The 25,536-nt window shown below is 38.7% G+C and overlaps 2 protein-coding genes across 19 annotated transcripts in view; one reads left to right on the top strand and one right to left on the bottom strand.

The window, feature by feature from the left end:
- LOC139961022 (uncharacterized) overlaps positions 1 to 8,902 on the top strand; it is a 39,646-nt gene extending 30,744 nt beyond the window's left edge. For 5 of the 11 annotated variants that reach the window (XM_071959818.1, XM_071959817.1, XM_071959819.1 and 2 more), the window contains 3 exons: positions 5,010 to 5,178; positions 5,766 to 5,916; positions 6,285 to 8,902. Coding sequence is in view for 7 of the 11 variants with exons in the window: in XM_071959820.1 (XP_071815921.1) it covers positions 5,010 to 5,090 (81 nt within the window). In the remaining 4 variants the exon portion in view is untranslated. Of the gene's footprint in view, positions 1 to 2,942; positions 3,078 to 5,009; positions 5,179 to 5,765; positions 5,917 to 6,284 lie in introns of all 11 variants that reach the window. The other 6 variants (XM_071959814.1, XM_071959812.1, XM_071959815.1 and 3 more) reach the window with 3 other exon arrangements.
- Positions 8,903 to 19,757: 10,855 nt separating this feature from the next.
- Positions 19,758 to 25,536, bottom strand: part of LOC139961034 (gamma-adducin-like) — a 30,279-nt gene continuing 24,500 nt past the window's right edge. For all 8 annotated transcript variants that reach the window (XM_071959861.1, XM_071959857.1, XM_071959856.1 and 5 more), the window contains 3 exons: positions 21,798 to 21,929; positions 20,418 to 20,502; positions 19,758 to 19,820 (listed from right to left, as the gene is read on the bottom strand). The gene's annotated coding sequence lies outside the window, so the exon portion shown is untranslated. The remainder of the gene's footprint in view (positions 19,821 to 20,417; positions 20,503 to 21,797; positions 21,930 to 25,536) is intronic.

Consider the following 25,536-nt stretch of genomic DNA (forward strand, 5'->3'; position numbering starts at 1 on the left):
GTGGTGAAATTTAAGAATGGTCTCGACATCCCTGCCGTTAGGTTCTATGTAGGTAATATTAGTGAATGTACCACAAGAAAGTACATGTGCTAAGGGGAAAAGTTGAGATATTAGCCACTCCCCCTCCTCCCCCCCCCCCACTCCACCCAGTAAACTGTGTGGGTAAATTGACACTGAAGCTAGTACTTGAACATGCCACTGGAGTTGCACTTCTTGTTAAAATCAATAGGTTGAACAAACTTCCATTGATAAGATCGAATTAATTGATCAATCTCAACTTTCTAAAGCCAGCTTACTTGGAAAAAAATATCTTCAGTTATGGCTTGTTTTGATATTCTTCATTAATGATTACACAAAGTGATTGGTTTTAAGTGTAGAAATCATGTCACCTTTTACGTGAGTTGCCATAAATCAATGCTTTGCTTTACTTTTGTTGGTGAACTCGGTTTGATCAGTGCTGTTCTACCCAACCTTTACCCCCCACCCACCTTGCCCCACCCCCAAATTGCAGTTGTTTTGGGATTGGTTTGACTAAACTTAACTTTGAAAGACTTGCCTGTACTTTTTGTTTTCTTTTCAATTGAGTGTTTTGTTTTGAAATTATTTTTGAAGTGATATTGTTTTCGTAAGCTTCACTTTCACCCTCATTTTGCATGAAAAAATGTTTTTATGGTAATATGTGTATCTTTGCTGAACATCAGAAAGATCAAAAAATACAAGAATATAAATTCATAATGAAACTATAGTTTAGAGAATTAATACCCAGGAGATTCTCAAAGAATATTATTTTAGATTTGCCAGATTTTCTGAAAACATCGGTTCTGATCCTGCCAGACTGTATGTTCAGTTAAAGTAGCATTCAGCTTGAAAAAATCTCAATTAAAAACCAAACCATGTATACCATATCAAATACGAACATAATAGATGTTCAAATGATAGAAATTACACAAAGAGGAAGTTTTAACCTCCGACTATGGTCCATATTAGCTGTTAGCGTTAGTCTTTACCATGTTTTTACTGTTGTCTAGCTTTAGTGTTTGGCTAACAAACAGTTAAACACAATGAAAATAGGGGGAAAAGAGCTCCTTTACTCTAAATTGCCTGCTTGGAATATAGCTCCAATTTTAGTCAAATTACAGTAGTGCATGTCACCTTTAAACCCTGTCTTTCTTCAATTTCCTTAAACTAGATCCCCCAAAATTGCTTGACTTTCTCTCCAAATTACGATGTTGCCTCGACCAAAAAGAGGGGAGAAAGGAGAAACTGTTTTCTTTCTTAATTCAGCCATCTTTTTGGGCATATTTTTTTTTGCTGTTCAGCAAAGAAATGCTACAATGATGTGATTTTGCTGTGACGTTGTCACAACTTGTCACAAGTCTGTATTTACTCTGTCGTTGTCGTTGATGTTGTTGCAAGTTTTGGTTTTCCTTCCCCACTCGGTCGCCCAGGATGTGCCGCTGTCAGATTCTCGTGACAGTATGGAACAGGGCCAACAGGTTTAGGAAATAAATTTAATAACAAAAGCAAAACAAAAGCGCATCTTGAGAATAAAAGCAACCGAAATATCATCATTTTGTCACGGTGGATTTATATTGCAGACTTGAGGTTTCCGTATTATCTATGAGGACATTATTAGAACAAACATCAGTAGAAACTAAAGTTATCTCTCACCCTGTTTACTTCATCCATTTTCATTGATTGTCGATGCATGTGGGGAAGTGGGGGGGGGAAGGGGTTAATGCCACCCTGAATATTAAATATGCAAAATTCTTAAAACCCACAGAAAGATCAAATGTAAGAGAGTATCAAGATGTCTTACTTTACTTTTCATATAGCAGAAAGGGACAGAGGTGATCAGGCTAATTAGCCATGTGAAGTTGCACCTCTTTGGGCGTGGGTTGAGGGGGAAAAATACACCAGGGGTTTCGTACGGAAATATTGCATAATATTGCCTTCACCTGGTGGTAATCGGAATAGAATATAAAGTGTAGTAGGTTAAATGCTACTTCACAAAATAGATCTTTTAGCTTTCAATGCAGTCTTCGTCTCTGAAATGCTCTCTCAACCGATTCTCCATTCAGTGATAAAAGGACATCTGGATTCAACTTTAAGTCTCTGCTTGTTTGTTTGTTTCTGTCCTCTCTAAATATGAAAGTCTCAATATCTGTCCCATCCATGTTTTGCAATGCCAAGCATCATATATTTACGGACTAATTGCACCCATTTCGACGGTGCTAAGTAAAACTCATTAAAGTGTTTTTAGGGAACTATCCAGTAGCTACTTGACCAGATACAGGTTAAAAACAATTAGTGAATTGCTACCAGGCACTCTACTGATTGCAGGTTTGACTGCCAGTAGTCAATGTCTTTGGCCTATGAAAAAATGTATACCAAAGCTAAAAAGACTAAAACACAACCCACATGCTGTAAAATGCTTTTCCTTTACACGCTAACAGCAAAACAATGCTTAACAATGCTAGTGTGGTGCTCAGCTGTTCAAACCAGTGATCAGACAATTTTAAATGCAGAATAATTTCTTTTTTTAAGTCTTCAATATTTATAGAAAAACATTAACCAATCAGTTTACAACAAAATTTTGAAAAAGCAAAAACAGACAAAGAAATTTTCAACTACATCAAGTGTCAAGTACATAAAATTAAACCAAAGAAAAAGAACAAGGAAATGTTTATCATTTTGAAGGGAAAATTGAAGGGAAAAAAAGGCTATCATTTTCCAATTAAAGTGCTTCTGGTCTGAACATTGAAAGAGAAGCAAACCCAATCTGGAAGTTAAGACACATCAGTTGCAGTTCTGGTAATTATTGCATGGCACAGAAATTCAGTCGTGTAAACTACATAAATTCTGGGAAGTTTTTCATATATCTTCATTTTTCTCAAACATTGCAATCATTTCTAACACTATTTTTTGCTTTCTCGTCACAGTGCCATCGGAGGATTAATTTTCACGGCCATTATGTTGTTGTGGGTGTATCAGGAGGGTTCAAAAGTTCAAACCCCTGTGAATTGAAAGACAGAGAGATGATAAAGAGACAAAAACAAGAAAACATTCATTTGATGGTAATATTACACCAAAAATTGTCTAACAGTTATCCAGGTGCCTGCTTACTTTACAATTTTCGTGGGACTAGACAGGGTATGGTCAAGTTTGTAGTCGCAGTTTCACACAGAAACTCACAGTGTCTTCTGAGATTGCTGTTAGTTGCTATGCAACATCAAGTTTGTCAAGTCTGTCTGAGTGACTTCAATGCACAAATGAGTGTACAAGTGCACAAATGAAGACCAAAAGAGAAAACAGCTTGTCTTCCTGATATTGAAATTTTGTAATTAGTGAATCCAAGGCTTTCAGAAGAATTGGGCAACTGAAATGATTGATTAACAGTAATTTAACCAAACCTGTGGAGGAAGTTATCTTGGCAAGTTGAACGCATACAATCCAGCCGTGGCGGATCTCTAACACTTTTTAGCAGTAGAAAAATCAAGAAATATTACTCTTGAAATTAATTTGTCCCTCAAAAAAAAAGTGGTTTGACCGTTTTTTTGTTATCACTTTCCAGTGCAGACAAACAGCTGTGGAAATGGTTATAAAAACAATAATGCCTTTATGTACGTTGTGCGGCCTATTTAAGCAAAACAGTATGAGTTAAAAACAAACCAATAAATGTGCACTGTCAATAAAAATTTCCTGCATTCAAGCACTTCATTCAAGCAGCCCAAATCTCAATACTTAAAGTGCTTTTGTTCATTTCTCTATTAAGGTTTCTTTTTGGTTTTGGTTCTGTATTCTTCCTCCTTTTATTTATCTGCACATTAACTGCTTTGCCTGTGCCTGCTCACATTTCAGGTTTTCATGTATTCCTTTTTTTCTATCTTTTTTTGGCATGCTTGCACTCACATTTACTTAATATTTTCAAACTTATTATTCCAAATATTTGTTATAATGTTATATAATATGAATACAAAATCCAAAATTTGTGAATAATAACATTTTTTGGGGACAAATTCTGGTAATATTTCCCCTTCACATTGATTTTTTTTATTGGTTTGGGACGGGGTGGAGGATGGGAGATTGTTGGTCGTCAGAGGGGGCTGAAATGAGGGAGATGTCACGTCATATCAAGACATGTGGTCAGTGTTGTTCTGCATGACCTGCTTAATGTACAATGATCTCATCTTCCGGATGATTCGACCAATCAGCATTCACTCCAGGACCATGTAAAGTTGTCACATTTTGTGGCATTCTTTTCCTCTACTTCCTTGGATTCTTAAAAGCCATTGTTATTAAATGAGAAAAGCTTCTTTGAACTGTTGAGAGAAGAGTGAACAAACAAGAAATTTAAAAGGAGACTATGAAACAAAGAGATAGCAGGACAGCTGCCTTTAGTTAAAATTCGGTCAATAATTACTTCCTTCCTGGGTTTGGATAAACCGTTACAAGCTTTTGTCACTGGGTCCTGTCTTTCTTCCAACCTGTTGTTGACAAATTTACCTGTTTAGAGTTCCTCCTGTCAAGAGTTACAAGTCTTACTTTTTATTGCTCTTTGCTATCATCTCAGTGAAGCTTGAACATATATGCAAGTGTAAAGTTGGTAGGAATTATTAAACCTATAATGCATTTATCCATATAATTATTATTATGATGAACCTCTGCATGTACATTATATCAAAACTAACACTATCACATTTCTGCTTTCCATCTTGAGAGAGGGATGTATATTTGATAGTCTTTCTGCAATATTTTATGTCATATTTTCATGCCATGATGGCCGCCTTTATATATATATTACAAATGGAAGAAGTATGAGTTAATTAAATATTAAACACATATAACACAGCAGTATGAATTATATTATATTACACATTGAGAAAATTAAACTGACCAATGTGATGAATGGTTTCATCCTCTGCTGATTCTTGTCTTGGAAAAAGAGGGAGGTTTTTATTAATATGAATTAACAGCTCACACCTCGTCTTCCTTGATTTTGCCCTCAGCCAATCGATACGAGCCCTCAAGTCTACGCCAAGTCTAAAGAACTTATCCAGAGGGAGTACCAAGACGAGGCTGTACTGTGAACGGCCTACACTCCCAATCCATTCACGTCGATGTCAGAGAGAGAAATCCTTGATTACAAGAAAGAAATTGCGGACAAAACTGGTCAAGGTTTGTTCATCTCATTTTACAAGTCCTGTAGATAATTTTTCTATCCAGGTTTTTTTTTTTTTTGGTGGTTTGGGGGGGGGAGTCCAGGGGGTGGGCATATTGGTCTGATATGAGGGCTCACTGACATGGCTAGGATCTCCAAGGAAAGGAATTGTCATGAAAGACAGTTTTACACCCTACTTTAGATGTTATCAGTATAAGTCTGTCTGTTTCACTCTTCAAGGAGAGTGAGAAAACCCATCTCTGTACGTTTCCTCCTCCGCAACACAGATTTGAATCTCTCCTCAGCAGTTCCATTTCTGGCTTCAAGCATGCTACCCCCCTCCCCATCCTACCACATTAAATCCTGCTCCTACCCTCCCACTCCAATTCTATTTAACTCCGCTATCATCCCAACCCCCCCCCCCCCCCACCACCACTGCTACCTACTTACACCATCACCCTAATACCCTGCTTGTAGGCTGAATTAGTATGGTCTGTCGTCACACCTCTGGAGGGTGGTGTTGACCCGCTCTCAGTCGATGGATTACATCATCATCATCATCATCATCTCTCACTCATAGATCTACTTTTCTCTCCTCTTCCAGATGTGAAGATGTCCTCTTCAAGATGTGAAGGAGATTGAGCTGATCGTGCAAGCCGAGGAGACTGAAATTAAAGAAACCAAGGAGGAGAGTGAGGATGGAGAGAAGATCAGAACACAGAAAATTACAACTAAGACTGTGACCATTCATGGAGGTAATAGTCTGCTAGAGCATACCACTTACTGGTAGAGAGAGAGAGATGGAAGGTCGTTGTCATTCCTCCTGTTCCAGACACGGCTACATAACCTAGCTGTGAATTGTGATCTTACAATTCATTTTAGTCCTGTATTCTCCAGCTTCCTCTCTCTTAACCTAGCACAACCCTCTTAAAACTTAAAATAAGTTGGCTATAGTATGTATGTGTGTGTGTGTATATGTATGCACAGGTAAGCCATGAGAGACCATACTATGGTCCACTCAATACATCACATGCATAAATAGGTGCGTTTCTGTTGGGTTTGAATTTAAATTATGATCTCGTCAATGTCACTCTCTCTGTCTCTCTCTTCACAACTCTTTCAGATCAACCTGGGACAGTAGATACGACCACAGTCAGTATCCTGAAGGGCAAGTAGGTAGACAACGATGACAAGGCACCCCCCCTACCCCAAGGGCAGTCAGAGCATGGAAGGTTCCCCCTTGAAGGACTTTCCCTTCTTGCCGACCAAGAAGAAGAAGTTTTTTTCTCTCTTTGCAAGTACTGTGTTTGTAGACGCATTATAACAGCTACATGTAAGTCAAGTATATGCCTACTCCGTGATGCGAGAAGCTTCTCTCGAGTGTCCATGGTGACAGGAAGTAGTCAGGGCAGAGGTCAACGGTATAAAAATGTCCAGATTTTTTGGGGCCAGTTTTTTTGTTTTTTGTTGTTGTTGGCTTCGATTATATAAGTTTATTGGGTTGTTGTTAAATAGTGAAATTAACTCTAGACTGTATCAGAATTTGTTCCAGGGGAAAGTTTTCTCCCTCTCTTTATTATTTTTCCCCCCCTTTTCTCTTAAATTTTAGGCTAACAGGATTGTAGAGCGTACACGGTCTATTTACTCCAGTCGCATAATGTAACTTTTTAGTATAGTACATATCATGTATTTGTCGGAACAGATTTTAAGCATTGGAGTCATATCACTTTCCTCGGTTAGTATTTTGTGTAGATATGTATGAGAGTGGCGCACATAAAGGCCCCTTCCTTCTTGCATGCCCCGGTTTCCGTAACCGGACCATGTGTCGGTTCGGTTTGTGTATTTCCCTGAAATGTTATTCTCATTTGTATTTTTTTCTTTTAAACCTGTCTAAATGTTTGCATGTTGTGAAGAGAAAGTTTGTCTTTTGTTTCTGTTTCGAGGCCAGGTCACAGTGATAGAAATCATGATAACTACAGCTCTTTGATATATACAAACTGCCTTTACGATCGAGGAAAAGCCACTCATTCGTAATCTTATTACATTGGAGCACAAACGACACTTTTTATACATACTTTTATTAATTTTAGTTCTTGAACTTCAAAACTCCAGCCAAGATTGAAACCACATTAGAACTGCTGTAGTGAGAGTAGACATTGAAAATCGCTTTGCCAAAATATTTCTGTATATTCAATAAGGAACACTATGAATCTGCCTGTTAGGTGTGCATTTGCTCTCATATAAACACATTGTGTTATGTACACTTCATAGGAATGCTTCATTTTGTTTCCATATTTGAAGGATAGCTTTTTTTCCTTCCTCTTTTTTTTTCTATTGGCTTTGGATTCAGACCTTCTTAAAATTTAGTTGTAGGTGTACCTTAGTAAGCGCAATTTTAATGGTATCGAAAACAAAACAAAAAAAACGTAATTATCATATAGGTCTTTTGATTTTCTCAGGTTTAACAAAAGAAAGAAAATGGGGAATATTTCAGTAACAGCATCTGGTCAACAGAGGCCGATCTGTATGGAATGTGGTTTGTTTAGTAGTGTAGCGGAGCATGAATAAAACAATTAACCTTGTTGAATGGATGAAGAATGAATGGGCTTTGTGAAACCTAGTATTTTGTAATGAAAGAAAGAAGGAAACACACATTTCAAAGGGTATTTTGTTTTTCAAATATCACTGCATGTTGAATTTTTTTTCCTATTTTCCCTTGGATATGAGATGTAATCTTCATTTGTACAACAAAGCCAAGCTTAAAACCAATCTTTTCTGTTTTTTCTTAATTCATAATAATTAAATGGCTAGACATGTAGAAATAATGAATATATTACTCATTCCTTGTGTTATTAGGTTACGTCTTGGATGCATGTATTCATGTTTAAAGTATTTCATTACGACTTGTATTCTCAATTATTGACATTACTAAGATAGTTCTTCAATGTTGTTTCGTCTATGTTATTTATATCGAAATATTAAACTGTGTTCGGTTTTTTTAAAGTTTTTACACAGAAAAAGCAGTGAAATACGGCGACCGGTTGTTAAAGTATGAAGTCTGTTAGCCCGCTGTTGACTCGTTATTTGTATCTAGTCTTGATCTTGATTTATGAAAGGTGTAGCTATGATGATGATGCAGAATAATATTTGCCTGTAAACTTCAAATGCATTTCACAAGTTTCAAAAGCCAGCATGGGGAGGTGTGAACAAACCTGTAGTTATGCATGCTGTGATTGGATAATAAGGGAATAGCTATCTTCAGACCACGAGGAAGTGTATCCCTGTGTACCTCTGGGCGGGTTCATTCAACAACTTCCTTGGTATTTTGCCTATTTTTGAGGTTACCATGGTGATGTGGTTGCAATTACTCATTCTGCAGCCATTGTGTGTATGTCGGGGTGGTGCCTTATTAAGAGATTTGTAACAATAGCAGAGGTTGAAGGGAAATATTAGAAAAAGAAATAGGCAGTATTTATAGAAAAGTTTGGATCAACTGATGTTCATTACAGGTGTACTGAAACTAATAGCACAATGAATAATTATGTCATATATCAAAATTAGCATGATTCCTATGCCTGATTTTCCATGTTGTTGTCATGTGAGCGTTCGTGTTTAAAGTGGAGGGTTTTGCAGTCACCATGGCAACCGATACCCCACAGATTGTATAGTTCATGCATGTAGTTAGCCCAACTACAATTTTGGAAAAATAGATTCTTTGCACAGAAATATAAAAAAAAAGAATGGAAACAACAAATTTGGGAAGGTGAGGTGAGGTATAACTGCAAGGCTGTAAAATGATACAAAGTTCACAAAAAGTTAAAAATTGAGATAAAAAGTTGAATGTATATCCTGTATGGTAGTTAATTAGTGTTATGTAACCAAATTTGAATATTAATATAACAAAACCTATAAATGGGTTATAGGAAAGTGAATGATGACGGTCAGAAACGCTGTAAAGAAATTGCCATGGTATTAATCGTGACGTTGTATTTGTACGGCAAGATCACCCAGGTCGATCTGAAGTTTCTTCTTTTTTTTTTTCCAGATAAGAGGTTCTGTTTTGTGAAGTGTTTGGTTGGTTTGAAGAGAAGACTTCTGATCGACTCTTAACCCCAGTCAGGGGAGTGACAGGGTCTTCTCTTTTTCAATATTGATAGTTTTCGGACAAAATTTACTGTTACCCTAACCTTTCTAAACTCGGTATTAATTTTCAATCAAAAATGGTGGGGCGGGGGGGGGGGGGGTAATATCGTGATCCGCAAGAGGTGGAAAAATAAACAGGCATTCCTGAAATTCCTTTTCTTTCCGTGTTTATTTCTTGTCTGTCTCTCTCTCTCTCTTATTTCTAGTGTGTAGAAGAAAAAACAGAGAGTGATTTGAGAACTTGTCTGGTCCTTACAAATGGAACTGGAAGTTGACCTCGCTTAACATACCCACACATACATAATATAACAGGATGTTATGAATAATCTGACAGACTAGTTTGCCAACAAAATTGTTTTGACAAGACAGGATGATATTGCAGTCGATATGAAAGGTAGATATTTCTCAAAAATCGTTTTGCCCTTTGAAAGGCCTTGTAACTAAAGCAATAGGTCTACTACACCCTTTTAAGCCAATTGAAACATTCTGTAATGTGTTTTGTAATGCATAATACAACCCAGCCCACCCCCACCCTTTCCTCCCCAACTTTCAGTAGAACAATTTTGTCAAAACTTAGAACCTTATAAACCATAAAAAATCAAGATGACAAACAATGGTTTGATTTGACAGCTTTGAAATCACGTATCACTGGCAAGATGCGTCGAGCTCACTCGTACGACAAAGTCGATAAATGTGTATCTTTTCTGGTAGTTCGCGACACGCTGATTACGACTCTGATGTTTATTTTGGAATTGGGTATTGTGTGGGGGCAAAAAACCTGATTTGATTTTTTCCCAAAACTGACCCAAAATCGGTTTCGCCAAATGACGTAACATGGAGTAATCGATGCTCAGGAGCCCAAATCTGCAACTCCCAGTTCCATATCTGCTTCCGTTCGGGGGATACGTGGTCCCAAAGGACCCGCTAGAAATACGTGATCCCTATAAGTGCACAAATTGGAAAACCCCCTCTTTTCAGCCCCTCTTTTGTCCTCTCTGAAACACCCATCGACATTAAAATTAGACGTGGAGTAGAAGACACCCTTGTCTTTGTTATACACTAATTTCGTGTAATTATCTGACCGGGAAAGGCTTTTTGTCTATAGATTTCTATTTTTTTCATAAATCATAATTCAGTCCCCCCCCCCCCGCACGCCCCCACACAACACCCAATTACAAAATATACTTCAGATTCGTAATCAGCGTGTCGCGAACTACCAGAAAAGATACACATTTATCGCCTTTGCGACAACAAGTTTTTTCACCTATAAAAACCGTAATGGGTACGTACCCCTTGCAGTTTTTGCCAAAACTGACCCATTTATTCATAAATGTCAAGATAAAACTCAAAATGACAAACAAAGGTTTGATTTGACTGCTTTGAAATCACGTATCACTGGCAAGATGCGTCGAGCGCTCTCTTATGAAACTTCTTTCGCTCAGTTATGCAACAGAACAATAGAACAAAAGAAAAACTTTTAGGGGCAACAAAAGATTTTAAACCTTTGTTCGTCGTAAAAGTTTTTCGGTCTTATTTTTGCAAGTTTGAGGTGCAAAAATTTGTTGTCGCAAAATCGATAAATGTGTATCTTTTCTGGTAGTTCGCGACACGCTGATTACGAATCTGAAGTTTATTTTGGAATTGGGTACCAAGAAGAGGTACTTTTTTAACTTTTCAGACAAAAAACCTATTTTTGGCGCAAATAAAAATTGCCCAAAATTGCCCCCAAATCGATTTAGCCCTTTGAAATCACGTATAAAAGATCAAAATGCGTCGAGCGTCCTCTTGCGGCCTCGTTTTTGGTCAGTTTTCAACTTCAGAGGAACAATAGGAGAGCGAAAAACTTTTAGGTCGAACAAAGGTTTTGAAATCTTTTGTTCCCCCTAAAAGTTTTTCGCGTTCCCATTGTTCCTCTGAAGTTGAAAACTGACCAAAAACAAGGCCGCAAGAGGGCGCTCGACGCATTTTGATTTTTTTTTATCTTTTCCTTGCTAAAGTTGAAATATTAGAAACGAGTCACATTTCTTAACAGTTGCTATGGCGCAGTGGTTAGCGCTCTGGACTGATTAGCACTCGATCATGAGTTCCAACACAAGTTAAGGCAGTTTTCCTTTTACTATTCTTATACCTCTTTCCTGCCATTATGAACGTTAAATATTAGAAACGAGCAGTAAATCTCAACAGTTACAGTGGCGCAGTTGGTAGTGCCTGTACCTGGAGAGCAAGACCAACTCCTTGTCTAGGGTTCAAACCCCAGTGAAGGCAGTTTTCCTTTTACTATTCTTATACCTCTTTCCTTCCATTATGAACCTTAAATATTAGAAACGAGCATTATTTCTCAACAGTTGCTGTGGCGCAGTGGTTAGTGCTCTGGACTAAGAGAGACAGACATCACACTGTCATGAGTTCAAAACCCAACCAGAGTCTTTTAGTTTTCTGTTCTTTGGAGCAGGTGGAAGTATAAAGGTAAGAAACGAAGGTTACTTTATTGGGAACCAAAATGGTGTAATCGGTTGTTCCATCTGCAATAATACTGAGCAGCATGGGTTCAAGCCCCGGTTGGGCCGGTGAATTCTGTAATTCCCGACAAGGCTACCAAGCGGCACCCGAGTTGGCTGCCCCCCTCCTCGACAAGGTTTCCAAGCGGGTGAGGCGAGCAGGCAACCACCCCCCTCCCTGACAAGGTTCAGTGGAGGTGTATATATTTTACAAACAACCAGATCTTTAAATATTGGAAATGCATCCTAAGGTAGCTGATAGACAAAAAAAAAGTAGGCATCACAACGTCCCTGGTTCAATTTCAACTCATGCTCTTCTTTTTTATTCTTCCAGTGAAAGCACAAGTTAAAAAAAACTCACCATACATTTTTCACATTTTCTCAGTTTGCAGCTTACAAGTAAAAAACAACCAAAACTTGCAAATAAACAAACTGTGTCCACTTAGTGACAACAAAATAGTGCATCTATATCAAACCCCCCAAAGAGAGGAGTTTAAGCATTCTCTAGACAGGGGGCAAAGAATTGTGATTTTCTTGCCATATAATTTGCACAAAATCCCACTTGACTATCTGACTGATGTAGAGTCAAGTGAGTTAACATTTGTTCAAGAATTAAGTGAGAACCAGACATGATCAGACAATTCAAACTCCCTACACCACAAAACATGTACTAACTCACTCTTTGGACATCAACCTATTCAGTCACTGATAACGTTTTTACAGTACATAAGTTTTATGGCTAAAAATGGTTTAAAATCCAGAAAGAACAGTCTTCCTTTTATGTGAAATATAGACCCATAGATGTTGAATATGTATGAGCAAATAGACATTACCTTTTACCTTTTTTGAGTTAGCAAATCAGCTCTGCCACCAACCTACTCCTTCAATACACTGAAATATTTTCAAAACCAAAGCCATCTAGTATATATAGACTACACAGAAGAAGGCAACTTTTCAGACAGCCTGTTTACCCCCTTTGGACTCAACTAGTGACAACTGCCGGGGATCACTTAATAATAACAATAATAATATAAAGCATTTATATAGCGCCTAACATCACAAAGGCCACTAAGCGCTTTACAGTAAAAGGTGAAACAGAAAAATGCAAAACTACAAAACTGCAAAATATCAAACAACGAATAAAAACACTAAAAAACACCTAAAAGAACAGGAGATACAAATAGACATGGTAAAAAGGCAGATAAAGGTATAAGAAAGTTAAAGTATGGAAAAAGTTATGAAATGTCATTGTCAAAAAGATATGTTTTTAAACGGCTCTTAAAAACAGTCACAGATGGAGCGGTTCTGATGTCAACCGGGAGCTTGTTCCAAATGTCTGGGGCTGCTGCTGCAAAGGCTCGGTGACCGTAGAACGACGTGTTGGTGTTCTTGGGGGGCTCCAGTAGGGCAAGAGATGCAGAACGAAGTAACCGGGGTGGTTTGTAAGGCAATAAAAGTTCAGAGATGTAAGTAGGTCCCTGATTGTTAAGGGCTTTGTATGTAAGAAGCGAGACTTTGAAAACAACCCTGTCTCTAATCGGTAGCCAATGTAAATCTCGGAGAACTGGTGTAATGTGATGATGGTCATTGCGCTTTATCTTAGTGACAAGTCTCGCTGCAGCATTCTGAACTAACTGGAGTCTCCCAAGGTCACGAGCCGGAAGACCATAAAATAAACTATTGCAATAATCCAAACGGGACGTTACAAAAGCGTGTACAAGGCGTTCTGTTGATGAATTATCGAGGAAGTGACGTATTTTGCCGATTTTGTATAATGAAAATGAAGCGTTTCGAGCAACTTCTCTGACATGACCTCTCATCTGTAGAGTGTTGTCAAGCGTGACTCCGAGGTCTTTCACAGCTGCAGACGGAGGAATTTCGGCTCCGCATATAGATATATTTGGAAAAGGGGGAGATCTCTTGAACCTAGACGTAAGATGAAGAACTTCGGTTTTGGATTCGTTCAACATAAGCTTGTTTTTCACACTCCATGTTTTAATGTCAGGGATACATATCTCCAGTCTATGAATGGCATTGCCGCGATCCATCGGGTCCAACACGAGGTACAATTGTGTGTCATCGGCGTAGATCATATGTTCGATACCATGGGACTTTATTATATCGGCGATAGGTGCTGTATACATGGTAAAAATGGAGGGACCGGCTACTGATCCTTGTGGTACACCTTCATTAATTGAATATTCATCGGACTGAACACCATTGATGTTAATTGTCTGAACTCGGTCTCTGAGATACGAAGAGAACCAATCAAGAGCTGTCCCACCAATGCCGTAGCGATCATGTAAGAGATGAAGTAAAATGTCATGGTCGATCGTATCAAAAGCCGCTGAAAAATCCAATAGTATTAAAGCCACGTCCTGGTGGTGGTCGACTGCTTGGAGGTCATTGTAGACGCGGAGTAAAGCAGTTTCAGTACTATGGAATTTACGGTAAGCAGACTGCTTCTCGGCCATCAGGTTATTACTTTGAAGGTATTCATTAATTTGAGAGAAACCGACTCGTTCGATGGTCTTGAATAAAAACTTCAAGTTCGATATTGGTCTGTAATTATTGAGATCATTCTTACAGAGGTTGGCCTTCTTAAGCAATGGTGTAACTCTGGAGGTTTTCAAAGAGGACGGTATCTTTCCAGATGTCAAAGATTGGTTTACAATCCGCGTGATGCAAGGGAGTACAGCCTCGATGCATTCCTTCAGAAGATCTGTTGGTAGCGGATCCAAGGATGATGATTTCATGGACGATTTCATAATGACGTCGCGAATTTGACCAACTGTCGCAGCTGTGAAATTAGTGAAAGAGCACTGACACAGATCCTCAATGTAAACAGGTGAGTCATCATCATGCATCCGACCGTGAAGATCCTTAATCTTATCGTCGAAAAAGCTTGCAAACTTGTTTGCTAGTGTTTTAGCACACGTAAAGTCTGGTAAAATACGGCTTCTGGTGTTATCAGGATTAGAAATTTTGTCAACAAGGCGGAATAATTGACGGTCATCACAGTTGGCAATACATCTTTGGTGGTGAGCCCGCTTAGCATCGTTAAGCATTTGACGATAAGTCTACACTGTTCATGAAAAATTTGTCTGTGTACTTCCAGGCCTGATGCAAGCCACTTCCGTTCACAACGGCGCTTGACACGTTTCGCTTGACGCAGATCATCCGTGTACCACAGTGCGTTTGTTCTCAGGGTGGTAGACCTGGTAGTCCAGGGAGCATGGTGATCGAGCAAGCTGGTAAGAACATTATCGTATTGGAGTGCCAATGTGTCGAGATCTCTATCAAGATGGTTGGCGAGGGCAGATTTTCCAATGTCATTAATGAAATCAGGGATGGCAAGATCACGCAGATTCCGAGTAGTTTTTGTCACTCTAATAGCGGCTGGTTGAGATATTCCAATCTGACAACTGATGGCGCTGTGGTCCGAATCCGTATCATACAAAATGTTGACATCAAATATGACATCATCGATTTTGCGGGTGATGAGCAAGTCAAGTGTGTGCCCATTTTTATGTGTACGACCTTTGACATGTTGCTGGAGGCCAGCGGAAATGAGCACGTTACGAAAGTTGAGGTGTGTTTTAAGATCATCAAACACATGATTACCACTTCTGAAGCAGATATCATTTACCTGATTGACTGTTTTATGCATTTTTCAAGGTTACTTCAGACCTATCTGTAATTTGGGCCACTTCACAAACTAAAACTGAAGTTGACCAAATTATGTTCATCAAAAGGAAATGATTGCAATGTCAGTGGGGGCACCATCATACCAGGTGTGCGATTCATCCGACCTTAACTTTTGGAGTTATCAAGGTGGTCAGAATTTGACCCTAAGTGACCTTTGACCTCTTCATAGAACCTTCAGTTCTTGTACATTTCTGAGCATGAGGATAATCGCAGCTTTGATTTTGAAGCTATGTCGACAAGGATTTCAGGCTTTTGGCAGCTGATGACTCCAAGTTACATTTGACCTCAAAGTGTAATGCTAAGTGAGGGGGACCTACCACCTAACTATGACACTCTACCGATGCTAAAGATGTTCACTAAACTCGACTATGAGGTTTTTGTATTTTGGCCGCTGATGACCTCAATTGACCTTGACTCCGCTAAATAACTGGAGCAGCCAAAGAATTCAGTGCTGTAAATTTACATCCTAATTTTCATGAAATTCATGCAAGATATGCTTGGTGAGTCATCCCATTTACAAGTTGGAACATCACATAAACATATGTTTACCTGCGTACATACACCCTTAGCTTCCTTTTTGCACTTTGGCTAGGAATCAATCGAAGATTCCTGGCATAGGATACTTATAAATTCCTCTCTTCTGAATTAACAGACTCTTTAGGCATTAGATTATCTTTTAGCATCATCACATGACCATCCTTAACAAAAAACCTTTCATAATTTCCATCTGTTAATCTGAGAAAATTTTCAACAAGATACCCCTGAGAATAGCACTTTGAAAACATGCAAGAGAGAAAAAACACCGGTATTTTTAGGTGCAGGGCAGAGATGGTCTTATGGTATTGCAGAAGTATTCAAGACTATGCATGAAATATAGATAGATTTCTGCAGAAAAAAGTGTTTTAAGTACAGCTTTCATAACAGTATTCTCCATTTTATCTGTTGCTATTTCAAGGGAAAAAAACTGCATATCCTTAGTGCTTCAATATTTACACACATGGTGATACAAAAAAAAAAGTCGAAAAGCTTACATATATATATATGTATATATATATATATATATATATATATATATATATATATATATATATATATAAAATGTATATATATCTTTTAAGAAGCTGCAATATCGGTGGCTCAAAAAGTTTGTGATCCTGAAAGTCCGAGACTGGCAGGACTATCTGGTAGCTGGATCGAATGACTTTCCAATTCTTCTTCAACTTTAGTCCTATTTCTAATCCTTTTGGAGGAAACTCTTTGGATTGATGAAGCGTTCCGCACGTCGCTACCAGAATTGGAACAAAGTCTTCTGGAGGTCTCTCGGGAGCTGTTCCATGGTGGACACCATAGGTGGTTCTGTCCATAGAAGAGTATGAAAGAAATTACTAGATAGGAATACACAAGCCATTTAGACGAAAGTACTGTACTCTGCATAACGTGTAGATCATGCATGTTACATTTAAAGACTTGAATGAGTCAACGATAGCCAATAATTTTAAGAGGGAACACGGATTGCTTTGGGTGATGGGAGGGGGTGGGGGATGAACACTCTCTTGGTGGGAGGGGGTCAGAGCCACAGACAGAGATGTAAGAACATTTAATGATTTCCCTAACTTATGTAATGTCAGAAATGTCAAATATTTTTTTAATTTTTTATAACCCATCTACTAGTAAAATGTCTAGTATTGTTGTATCAACTACAGTAGTTACAGAATATTATTATAAAATGTGAAAAAAAAATTAAAAAAAGGAATATACTACAACATGAAGGCCAAAAGTATTTGAGTTGCAATAGAATTACAAGCTATATTACAATGGGAAGACATGAAGGAAAACTTCACAAAAAAAATGACTTTAGGAACAAACCTCAGTTAATTTGTTTTGAACCGTTGAAAAACGTGCTATCAGGCCAGGTTGGATTTTCATGCCACTTTTAATTTTTGAGGGTACAACCCTTTAATTTGCCGAGGTTCATCAGTTTAGAGTGACAAGACTATTTCGTCTAATACTTTAACCATTTAGCTCAGTTCCTCAGATCCAACACAAAATCACAAAAAGAGTTTTACCTGTCTCAAATGACATGTTTACAGTGGTAGTACAAATTTGTCAACTTTTGGATAGATGGTGTTTAATTTTTATTCCATGGGTGCAAGGGTGTTGTTGTTTTAATATCAAGTTTAAGGAACATGCTTTGGTTGAGTGAGTTATTAGAATGTAAAGCAATGGGTTAACATTAACATTAAAGCCTGTACTAGAAGAGCTGATAACATCATGAAGTTAGCCTTTAAAGGAATAAACCGAAGGTTTAGCATATTTTAACGGTGAATAGCTTGGAACTGGATCAGCAGCGTATGAGTGTAAAATCTCAAATTAACCTTATTCTGGTGGACTACGACATTATTGAGTCTAAAATTCAGCCTACATTTGTCATTTACAAGGGCGTAGGAACCGGGGGGGGGCTGGGGGCGCCAGCCCCCCAGTGAAAAATATGGGGGGCGGAAGTATCGTTCCGCCCCCCCGCTCCGCAAGTCAGAAAACCCCTTTTTCATTTCCAAATGAGAAAAAAATCTCATTTGGAGCACCAAATTGCATCTAAGGCCAGGTGAAATGCAAAATTCTTTACAAAATGGAGTGGGTGTTGAAGTGTGCTATATTGCACCAAATTGCATCTGAGGCCACTTGGAAATCCAAAAAAATTCCAAAGGGGAGGGGGACACCCCCTCCCCTTATCTGACAATAACACGGATGGAGAAATGTACTACATCTCAAATCAACCCATAATCAGAAAGCAAAGTCAGAATATTAAAGTGGAGGGTGGAGTGGAGGCAATAAGTAAGTGTTTACTATTTTTAATACATATGCTGAAAGTTTCTCCATTTTGTTTATCATTATATTGATGATAACACTAGAGTTTCTGTTAATGGAAAGAAAATGCCCAATATCTTTGCACTTGTGTAGCAAGTCAGTCAATTTCATAGCAAGATTCTCTCAGGTAAATGGAGCAACAGAGGTTCGGAGAGGGTTTAGTGGTACTGGATATGTGTTTTGGTGGGGTTACAGACAAAATCTAAGAGATGGGGAATCTAGGTCCCACCCCTGGCTGCATCCAAAACAGCAAAATACTAAGTAACTGGGTGTTTATTTACAAATAAATTACAGGTCTCTAAATATTCCACCAAGACCCACCCCCCCCTCTCCCATCCTCCCCAACCAGTTATCTCCTAGTCTCTTCATGTGTAGGGTTTCCGCAAAGATCTGACCCGACCCAACGTTAATATTGTTACACCCTTTTCAAGATTTTGCTCCAAATATATTTATATTTATATCTCTGGGATTATAGGAAAAAAATTATCACTGCACAGAACAAAGCCTTATTTGTCAAAACAAACGTGACACAATGCACATACAATTTAAGGGAAACCCACCCCCCCCAAAAAAATCATGCACAGTTACATATGGCAAAACTAATGGCAGGTATAATATTGTTTCCAATACACTAGTAACTGGACAGCTACTTTCATGATGGGTAAAAAGAGCAATTTGCTTTGCGTTAATACTTATTCAGTTCTAGGAAAAAGGGAAAGAGCTTGTTATCCTTACAATATTCACCAAATGTACTTTACACTGAATCTGAGGACAAGGAAATAAACTTGATGTATTCTTTAACGTTCAGAAAATTCCACTCTCCTCAACTCTGTTGTACTCCATCCCCTTCGGTAAGACTGAATATTACTAAGTGATATTTCATCACAGTTAGGGATACTTCTTTCCGGGGGTGGGGTGGGGTTGGCGGGAGCATAAAAGTTAAACAACTGCACTCATTCAATACAAAAACTTGGTATCAATTCCATTTAAGTCAGGTAACATCTTCGCTTGCGAACTACCATAAATAGAACATTTTCACCGAATTTAAACTTCCCTAATTTATGCTTGGCACTCCTGCTGCACGTGCTCGGGTTCATTTAGCAGCGAAGTAAATCTTTGAACGCAAGACAGACTCATTGGTTAGTTTTGAAAAACATTCAAACTTTCTTCGCACATGACCATATGTGTGACCAGCTCACAAACAATAGTCCTACAACCCATTGTCTCCAGCATACTGCTACCAATAATTTATACAATGCGAGCATCATATCCATCTTGTACTCTCAACATAACAAACCCAAAAGGAAGAAACTTGAAAATGTACCTGGCTCTTCCTCCTTCTGTACGGCTTTTTGAGATTGAACGACCCTTTGACCTAGCATCTTGATCTCTGCTACCAGTGTCTTCATGGAATCCTCGGATTTTACTATGCTGTCCTTCAACGTCTAAGCAGAAAGATGGATTAATAATCAATCACGCAAAGATGGATTAGTATTCAATCACGCAAAGATGCATAAATAATCATCATTGCTTACAGATTTCTCTTTTGTTATAAAACCCACAGGGGAAATGAATTCCACCCCACCAAGATGGGGAATATTTTCACTTTCATTAAATGACTAGTTAACTTTTTCCCCATAAGGTCTGTTCATACCACCATCTCTTATGCTATTGTCGCGTTACAGGAGCAGACGTCACTTACTCTCTTCGTTGGGATCTGGGTAGGAGTTGAAATTTAAGCTCCAAGGAATGAGCTGGAGCTTGTGGATTAAACACCAAATGTTTCATCCCCTACAGCAGTGGGTAGTTTCACTCAACATTCTATTAAACACGAAATATAGTGTAAGCAATGAAACTTGAAATTTTAAACATGTTACATGATGTTGCATGTTAGTCGGAATGTAACCGTGCATCTAATGATACTAAACACCAACAATGTTAGGACAGCCCTTGAACAAAGCAATTAAACTTACATTAAACTAATGAAACTATACTCAAATTGACTTTGAATAATCCATTAAGTAATAGTTTTGTCATCTCACCTTCATTCTGTCATGGATCGCTTCATTAGTCATCTTAATTCCTTGCACACCTTGAAGGTAGCCATCTTTATCAATCATATCTTTCCTGTCAAGAAAAACAGAAAAGAATGGAACTTGCCTACTAAACTTCCTTGTAATGGGATCTTAGCATCTATTACGATTAAAACATAAGACAAGATGGCAATCCATGGCATCTTATCTCTCCTATGATGGAATGGATCTACTATGAACTTTGACCTTGACCCTTAAGTTCTAATTTAAAATTTGTCCAATTATAGTCAACATATTTTGTGGTTTAATGACTTTTTCCAACACACTGACAAGCAGAAAATGGCTACAGTTTCTGGGTATTTGACCTTTCACCTATGACATTTATACCAATCACTCAAGATCAAGTTTACAGTACATGGTCAGGCACCTACCCACCAAGTTTGAACCTGATCGGACTTACAATCTAGGAGACACGACACACTCTTTTGCACAATTTAGACTAATTTTAACTTTAACTCAATTGACCCGTTAACTACAAGCCTAAAAAGCTAAATCTGTCTTGTTTTAAACTTTGTCTCTTCATTCTCTACATATAATGTGGTTTAATGCCTTTGTCCAACAAGTTGGCATGCAGAAAATGGCTAAAAACCAATTTTAGATTTCTTGACCTTCGACCTCTTTGACGTCATCAATCACACAAGCATGAGTTAACATGGTCAGGCTCCCACCCACCAAGCTTGAACTCGACAGGACTTTGGGTCTAGGAGGAGTTTGCGACATACTTAATTTTGCTCACTCACTATCAAACATACACACATCCACCCACCTGCCCACCCACCCACGCATACTTACTCACTCACATTTCTGATGTGGGATGAAGTACAATATCTCATCTCCCTATACATTACATGAAGTGAGGTGAGACCAAAACAAACTCAACACAAAGTCACAAACAGTTCTGCTTTACAGCAAGAAATAGAAAGTGGTGTACTTTAAAATGCACCGTGCAGTTTTCAGTACAGTCAACTGTTTAGAGTGTAAATTTAAAGATCATATCGTTTAAGCAACTTATTTTAGCCGCCCACCCCTCCTCCACTCACCCCACCCCAAATCGACTTCTATTTACCTTCCCAATCCTTTACAACTTGAGAAAGTTTAAAATGTCGTTACCAAGACACAGCGTTACCTTTCAACCAGTTACATTTATGGTAAGTAAACATTCAGTTTGGGATTATCCAATAACTTGTCTCAATAAAGTACATTGCATTTACTTTTCCCGGTCAGTTTCTTATTTTTGAATTGTTTTACAAAAGAATAAAACATAGATAATATGATGCCAGCTGACAAAACCTTGGTTCAAATAAAACATGTTTAGAGAGTGAAACTTACTTATGACTGGTTAAAATGACCCTGTAACTATCGCTACCACTGGACTCCGTGTTCAGAGATGAGCCATGCTTGTACTCCGACTGAGCCGTATCTCCTAAATTTTCTATAGGGACCTTTAGTGGGGAGAATAAACTGCAGCGCAAGATGAAAGAAAAGAGAACCAACAATGTAGACAGACAGAGGGTGAAAGAAGAAAATCCAAACACACTCAATGAATGTAAGAATATGTACGTCAGGAAGCAGGTGGATGGCAAAATACCTCTTGCGGTAATGAGCTTAAAAATCATCCATCACTGATAGCAACAACTGCGGTATGCCCTTTAACCCTTTCAATGCCTTAGGTGCCCTCTTGATCATCCTACAACTTTATCATACAAGTCAGGGCTCTAAGACTGTCCAAAACTCCAGCGAAATTGCGCCAAGAGCCGGTAAATATTGAGCAGCTGCAGGAAATGTTAAGGTTTTGATGTACAGTTTTAAAAAAACCACTGAAAAAAAAGTTCTCACTCTGGAAACCATGCCCCTTGGTGTCTTTTCACAAGTGTATGTAAATAGCCTGGTTTTCCTACTAAAACTACAAAGTTGCCGTAGTGCCCCTGCCATCTCAATGAAAATCAAAGACAATTTCTAATTCTGTCCCTCGAAATAGTGGCTATGCCCCTCCGGATTCTTAATGAGAGTACATTAATAAACTGGGTACTTAGGTAAAAACTGCAATTGCTGATTTAAGGCACCAAACTGCATTAAATAAAAGCTTTCAATATATAAATATCTCTGCAAACTACTGCTACTGCTATTTCTGCCACATACAGTAGCCGGATAGATTTATAACAATCGAGAAAAAACATCGAGTTATAAAATAAAAAAACACCACCTTTGTTGTTCTACTCCACCTTTTGACCTTTTGGCATTAAGTCAAATTCCCATGTTGACATTAAAAAAAGATGCCTCCCAATAATAAAGTTGGTGTGATTGCCATCAGAAATGTTTGAAAGGATAATTTATAATCAATATGGGGAGTTTACAAGCCACAGCAGTGCAAAGTTTTGGTATTTTGTGGTTTAATCATTAAGTGTATTAAAACCATAAAATGAGCAACCATTTCTTGTGAGATAACGTGTGGCGTTTGCGGAAACATATGTACCAAAAAATATCAGGTTTTTTTTTTACTCATTAAGTAAGATACAGAAAGTGCTTAGTATTATTATAATAATAATATTATTATTATTATTAAAGTTATCACTTTGACGTCTGCATGACTAGCAATACATATTTCAATGTTCAATTTGGAATATTTTACTCTCATTCACAGCATATCAGCCAGCAACGTAGCCAGGAATTTGAAAGGGGGGAGCACTTTTTGAGATTGATAAGGGGGTCCTTTATTTGTAACATTTAGCATAATACTTCATGAACTATGGGTTGTGAACTGTGATAAGTATGGTAAGTATCTCCTGAAATTAACAGCTGCATTTATCATTCTCCAAGCTATTTCATGTATACAATTTGAAGCTGTGATAAACATCACCACCAGTTCCATGCTTTAGCTGGTGCAGTATCAATTATGTTCATATTTCTGTAAAAGGTTCTTAGCGGGGACCTAACACAGATAACCTTGTAATGATTTTGATCAGCATCACAACTGCTGATTTAGTACTCTCACTTGTATGTACTGAATGTTCCCTTGCATCATTCAATAAATAACATTAGGAGTGCAATGCAAATGTCAGAATGTAACATTACACAGGGTCAAGCTACAAAACTACATAAATAAGCATTCACTTAAAGGACTAGATAGAGTAGATGTGCCAACCATACTGCCTATAATGTTCAAAGTGAAGTAGAGTAAAATTGACACAGGTAAAATCACAGTGTTAAATCCAAATCTTCCAATTGATCTTTGCAGATCAACAGAAATAATATGTTTTGAGAGAACTTGCCATTCCATTTATACATATGCAGGATGACCCCCCACCTCCGTTGTCAATGGAGGAGGGCTGTTTGAAAATAAGGGAGAGTAACTAATAGGTAAGGAGAAAGCCAGCTTTGTGAATCATTGCATTATAAAACAAGAACAAAATACCATCAATAAAAAGTTTTCATGACAGTTTTCACTGCATTTGAGTATTGATCAACTTCAACGAAAGCAAAAGCAATAGAAAACAGTTACTCAAATGTCTTACAAAAGATTTCAGCTCAGTTGACTTTGCTGTCATCCATGATGTTTCAAAGAGGTGTGATGGTGTGTGGACACTTCCGCTTGTAACAGGATACCTCAAAGAGGTGTGATGGTGTGTGGACACTTCCGCTTTTAACAGGATACCTCAAAGAGGTGTGATGGTGTGTGGACACTTCCGCTTGTAACAGGATACCTCAATGAGGTGTGATGGTGTGTGGACACTTCCGCTTGTAACAGGATACCTCAAAGAGGTGTGATGGTGTGTGGACACTTCAGCTTGTAACAGGATACCTCCAAGAGGTGTGATGGTGTGTGGACACTTCCGCTTGTAACAGGATACCTCAAAGAGGTGTGATGGTGTGTGGACACTTCCGCTTGTAAACAGGATACCTCCAAGAGGTGTGATGGTGTGTGGACACTTCCGCTTGTAACAGGATACCTCAAAGAGGTGTGATGGTGTGTGGACACTTCCGCTTGTTAACAGGATACCTCAAAGAGGTGTGATGGTGTGTGGACACTTCCGCTTGTAACAGGATACCTCAAAGAGGTGTGATGGTGTGTGGACACTTCCGCTTGTAAACAGGATACCTCAAAGAGGTGTGATGGTGTGTGGACACTTCCGCTTGTAAACAGGACACCTCAAAGAGGTGTGATGGTGTGTGGACACTTCCGCTTGTAAACAGGACACCTCAAAGTGGTGTGGTGTGTGGACACTTCGGCTTGTAAACAGGACACCTCAAAGAGGTGTGATGGTGTGTGGACACTTCGGCTTGTAAACAGGATACCTCAAAGAGGTGTGATGGTGTGTGGACACTTCGGCTTGTAAACAGGACACCTCAAAGAGGTGTGATGGTGTGTGGACACTTTGGCTTGTAAACAGGATACCTCAAAGAGGTGTGATGGTGTGTGGACACTTCCGCTTGTAAACAGGATACCTCAAAGAGGTGTGATGGTGTGTGGACACTTCCGCTTGTAAACAGGACACCTCAAAGAGGTGTGATGGTGTGTGGACACTTCGGCTTGTAAACAGGACACCTCAAAGTGGTGTGATGGTGTGTTGACACTTCGGCTTGTAAACAGGACACCTCAAAGAGGTGTGATGGTGTGTGGACACTTCGGCTTGTAAACAGGATACCTCAAAGAGGTGTGATGGTGTGTGGACACTTCGGCTTGTAAACAGGACACCTCAAAGAGGTGTGATGGTGTGTGGACACTTCGGCTTGTAAACAGGATACCTCAAAGAGGTGTGATGGTGTGTGGACACTTCGGCTTGTAAACAGGACACCTCAAAGAGGTGTGATGGTGTGTGGACACTTCGGCTTGTAAACAGGATATCTCAAAGAGGTGTGATGGTGTGTGGACACTTCGGCTTGTAAACAGGACACCTCAAAGAGGTGTGATGGTGTGTGGACACTTCGGCTTGTAAACAGGATATCTCAAAGAGGTGTGATGGTGTGTGGACACTTCGGCTTGTAAACAGGACACCTCAAAGAGGTGTGATGGTGTGTGGACACTTCGGCTTGTAAACAGGACACCTCAAAGAGGTGTGATGGTGTGTGG

This window comes from Apostichopus japonicus, chromosome 20, assembly GCF_037975245.1.
Source record: "Apostichopus japonicus isolate 1M-3 chromosome 20, ASM3797524v1, whole genome shotgun sequence".
Classification (NCBI taxonomy): Eukaryota; Metazoa; Echinodermata; class Holothuroidea; order Aspidochirotida; family Stichopodidae; genus Apostichopus; species Apostichopus japonicus.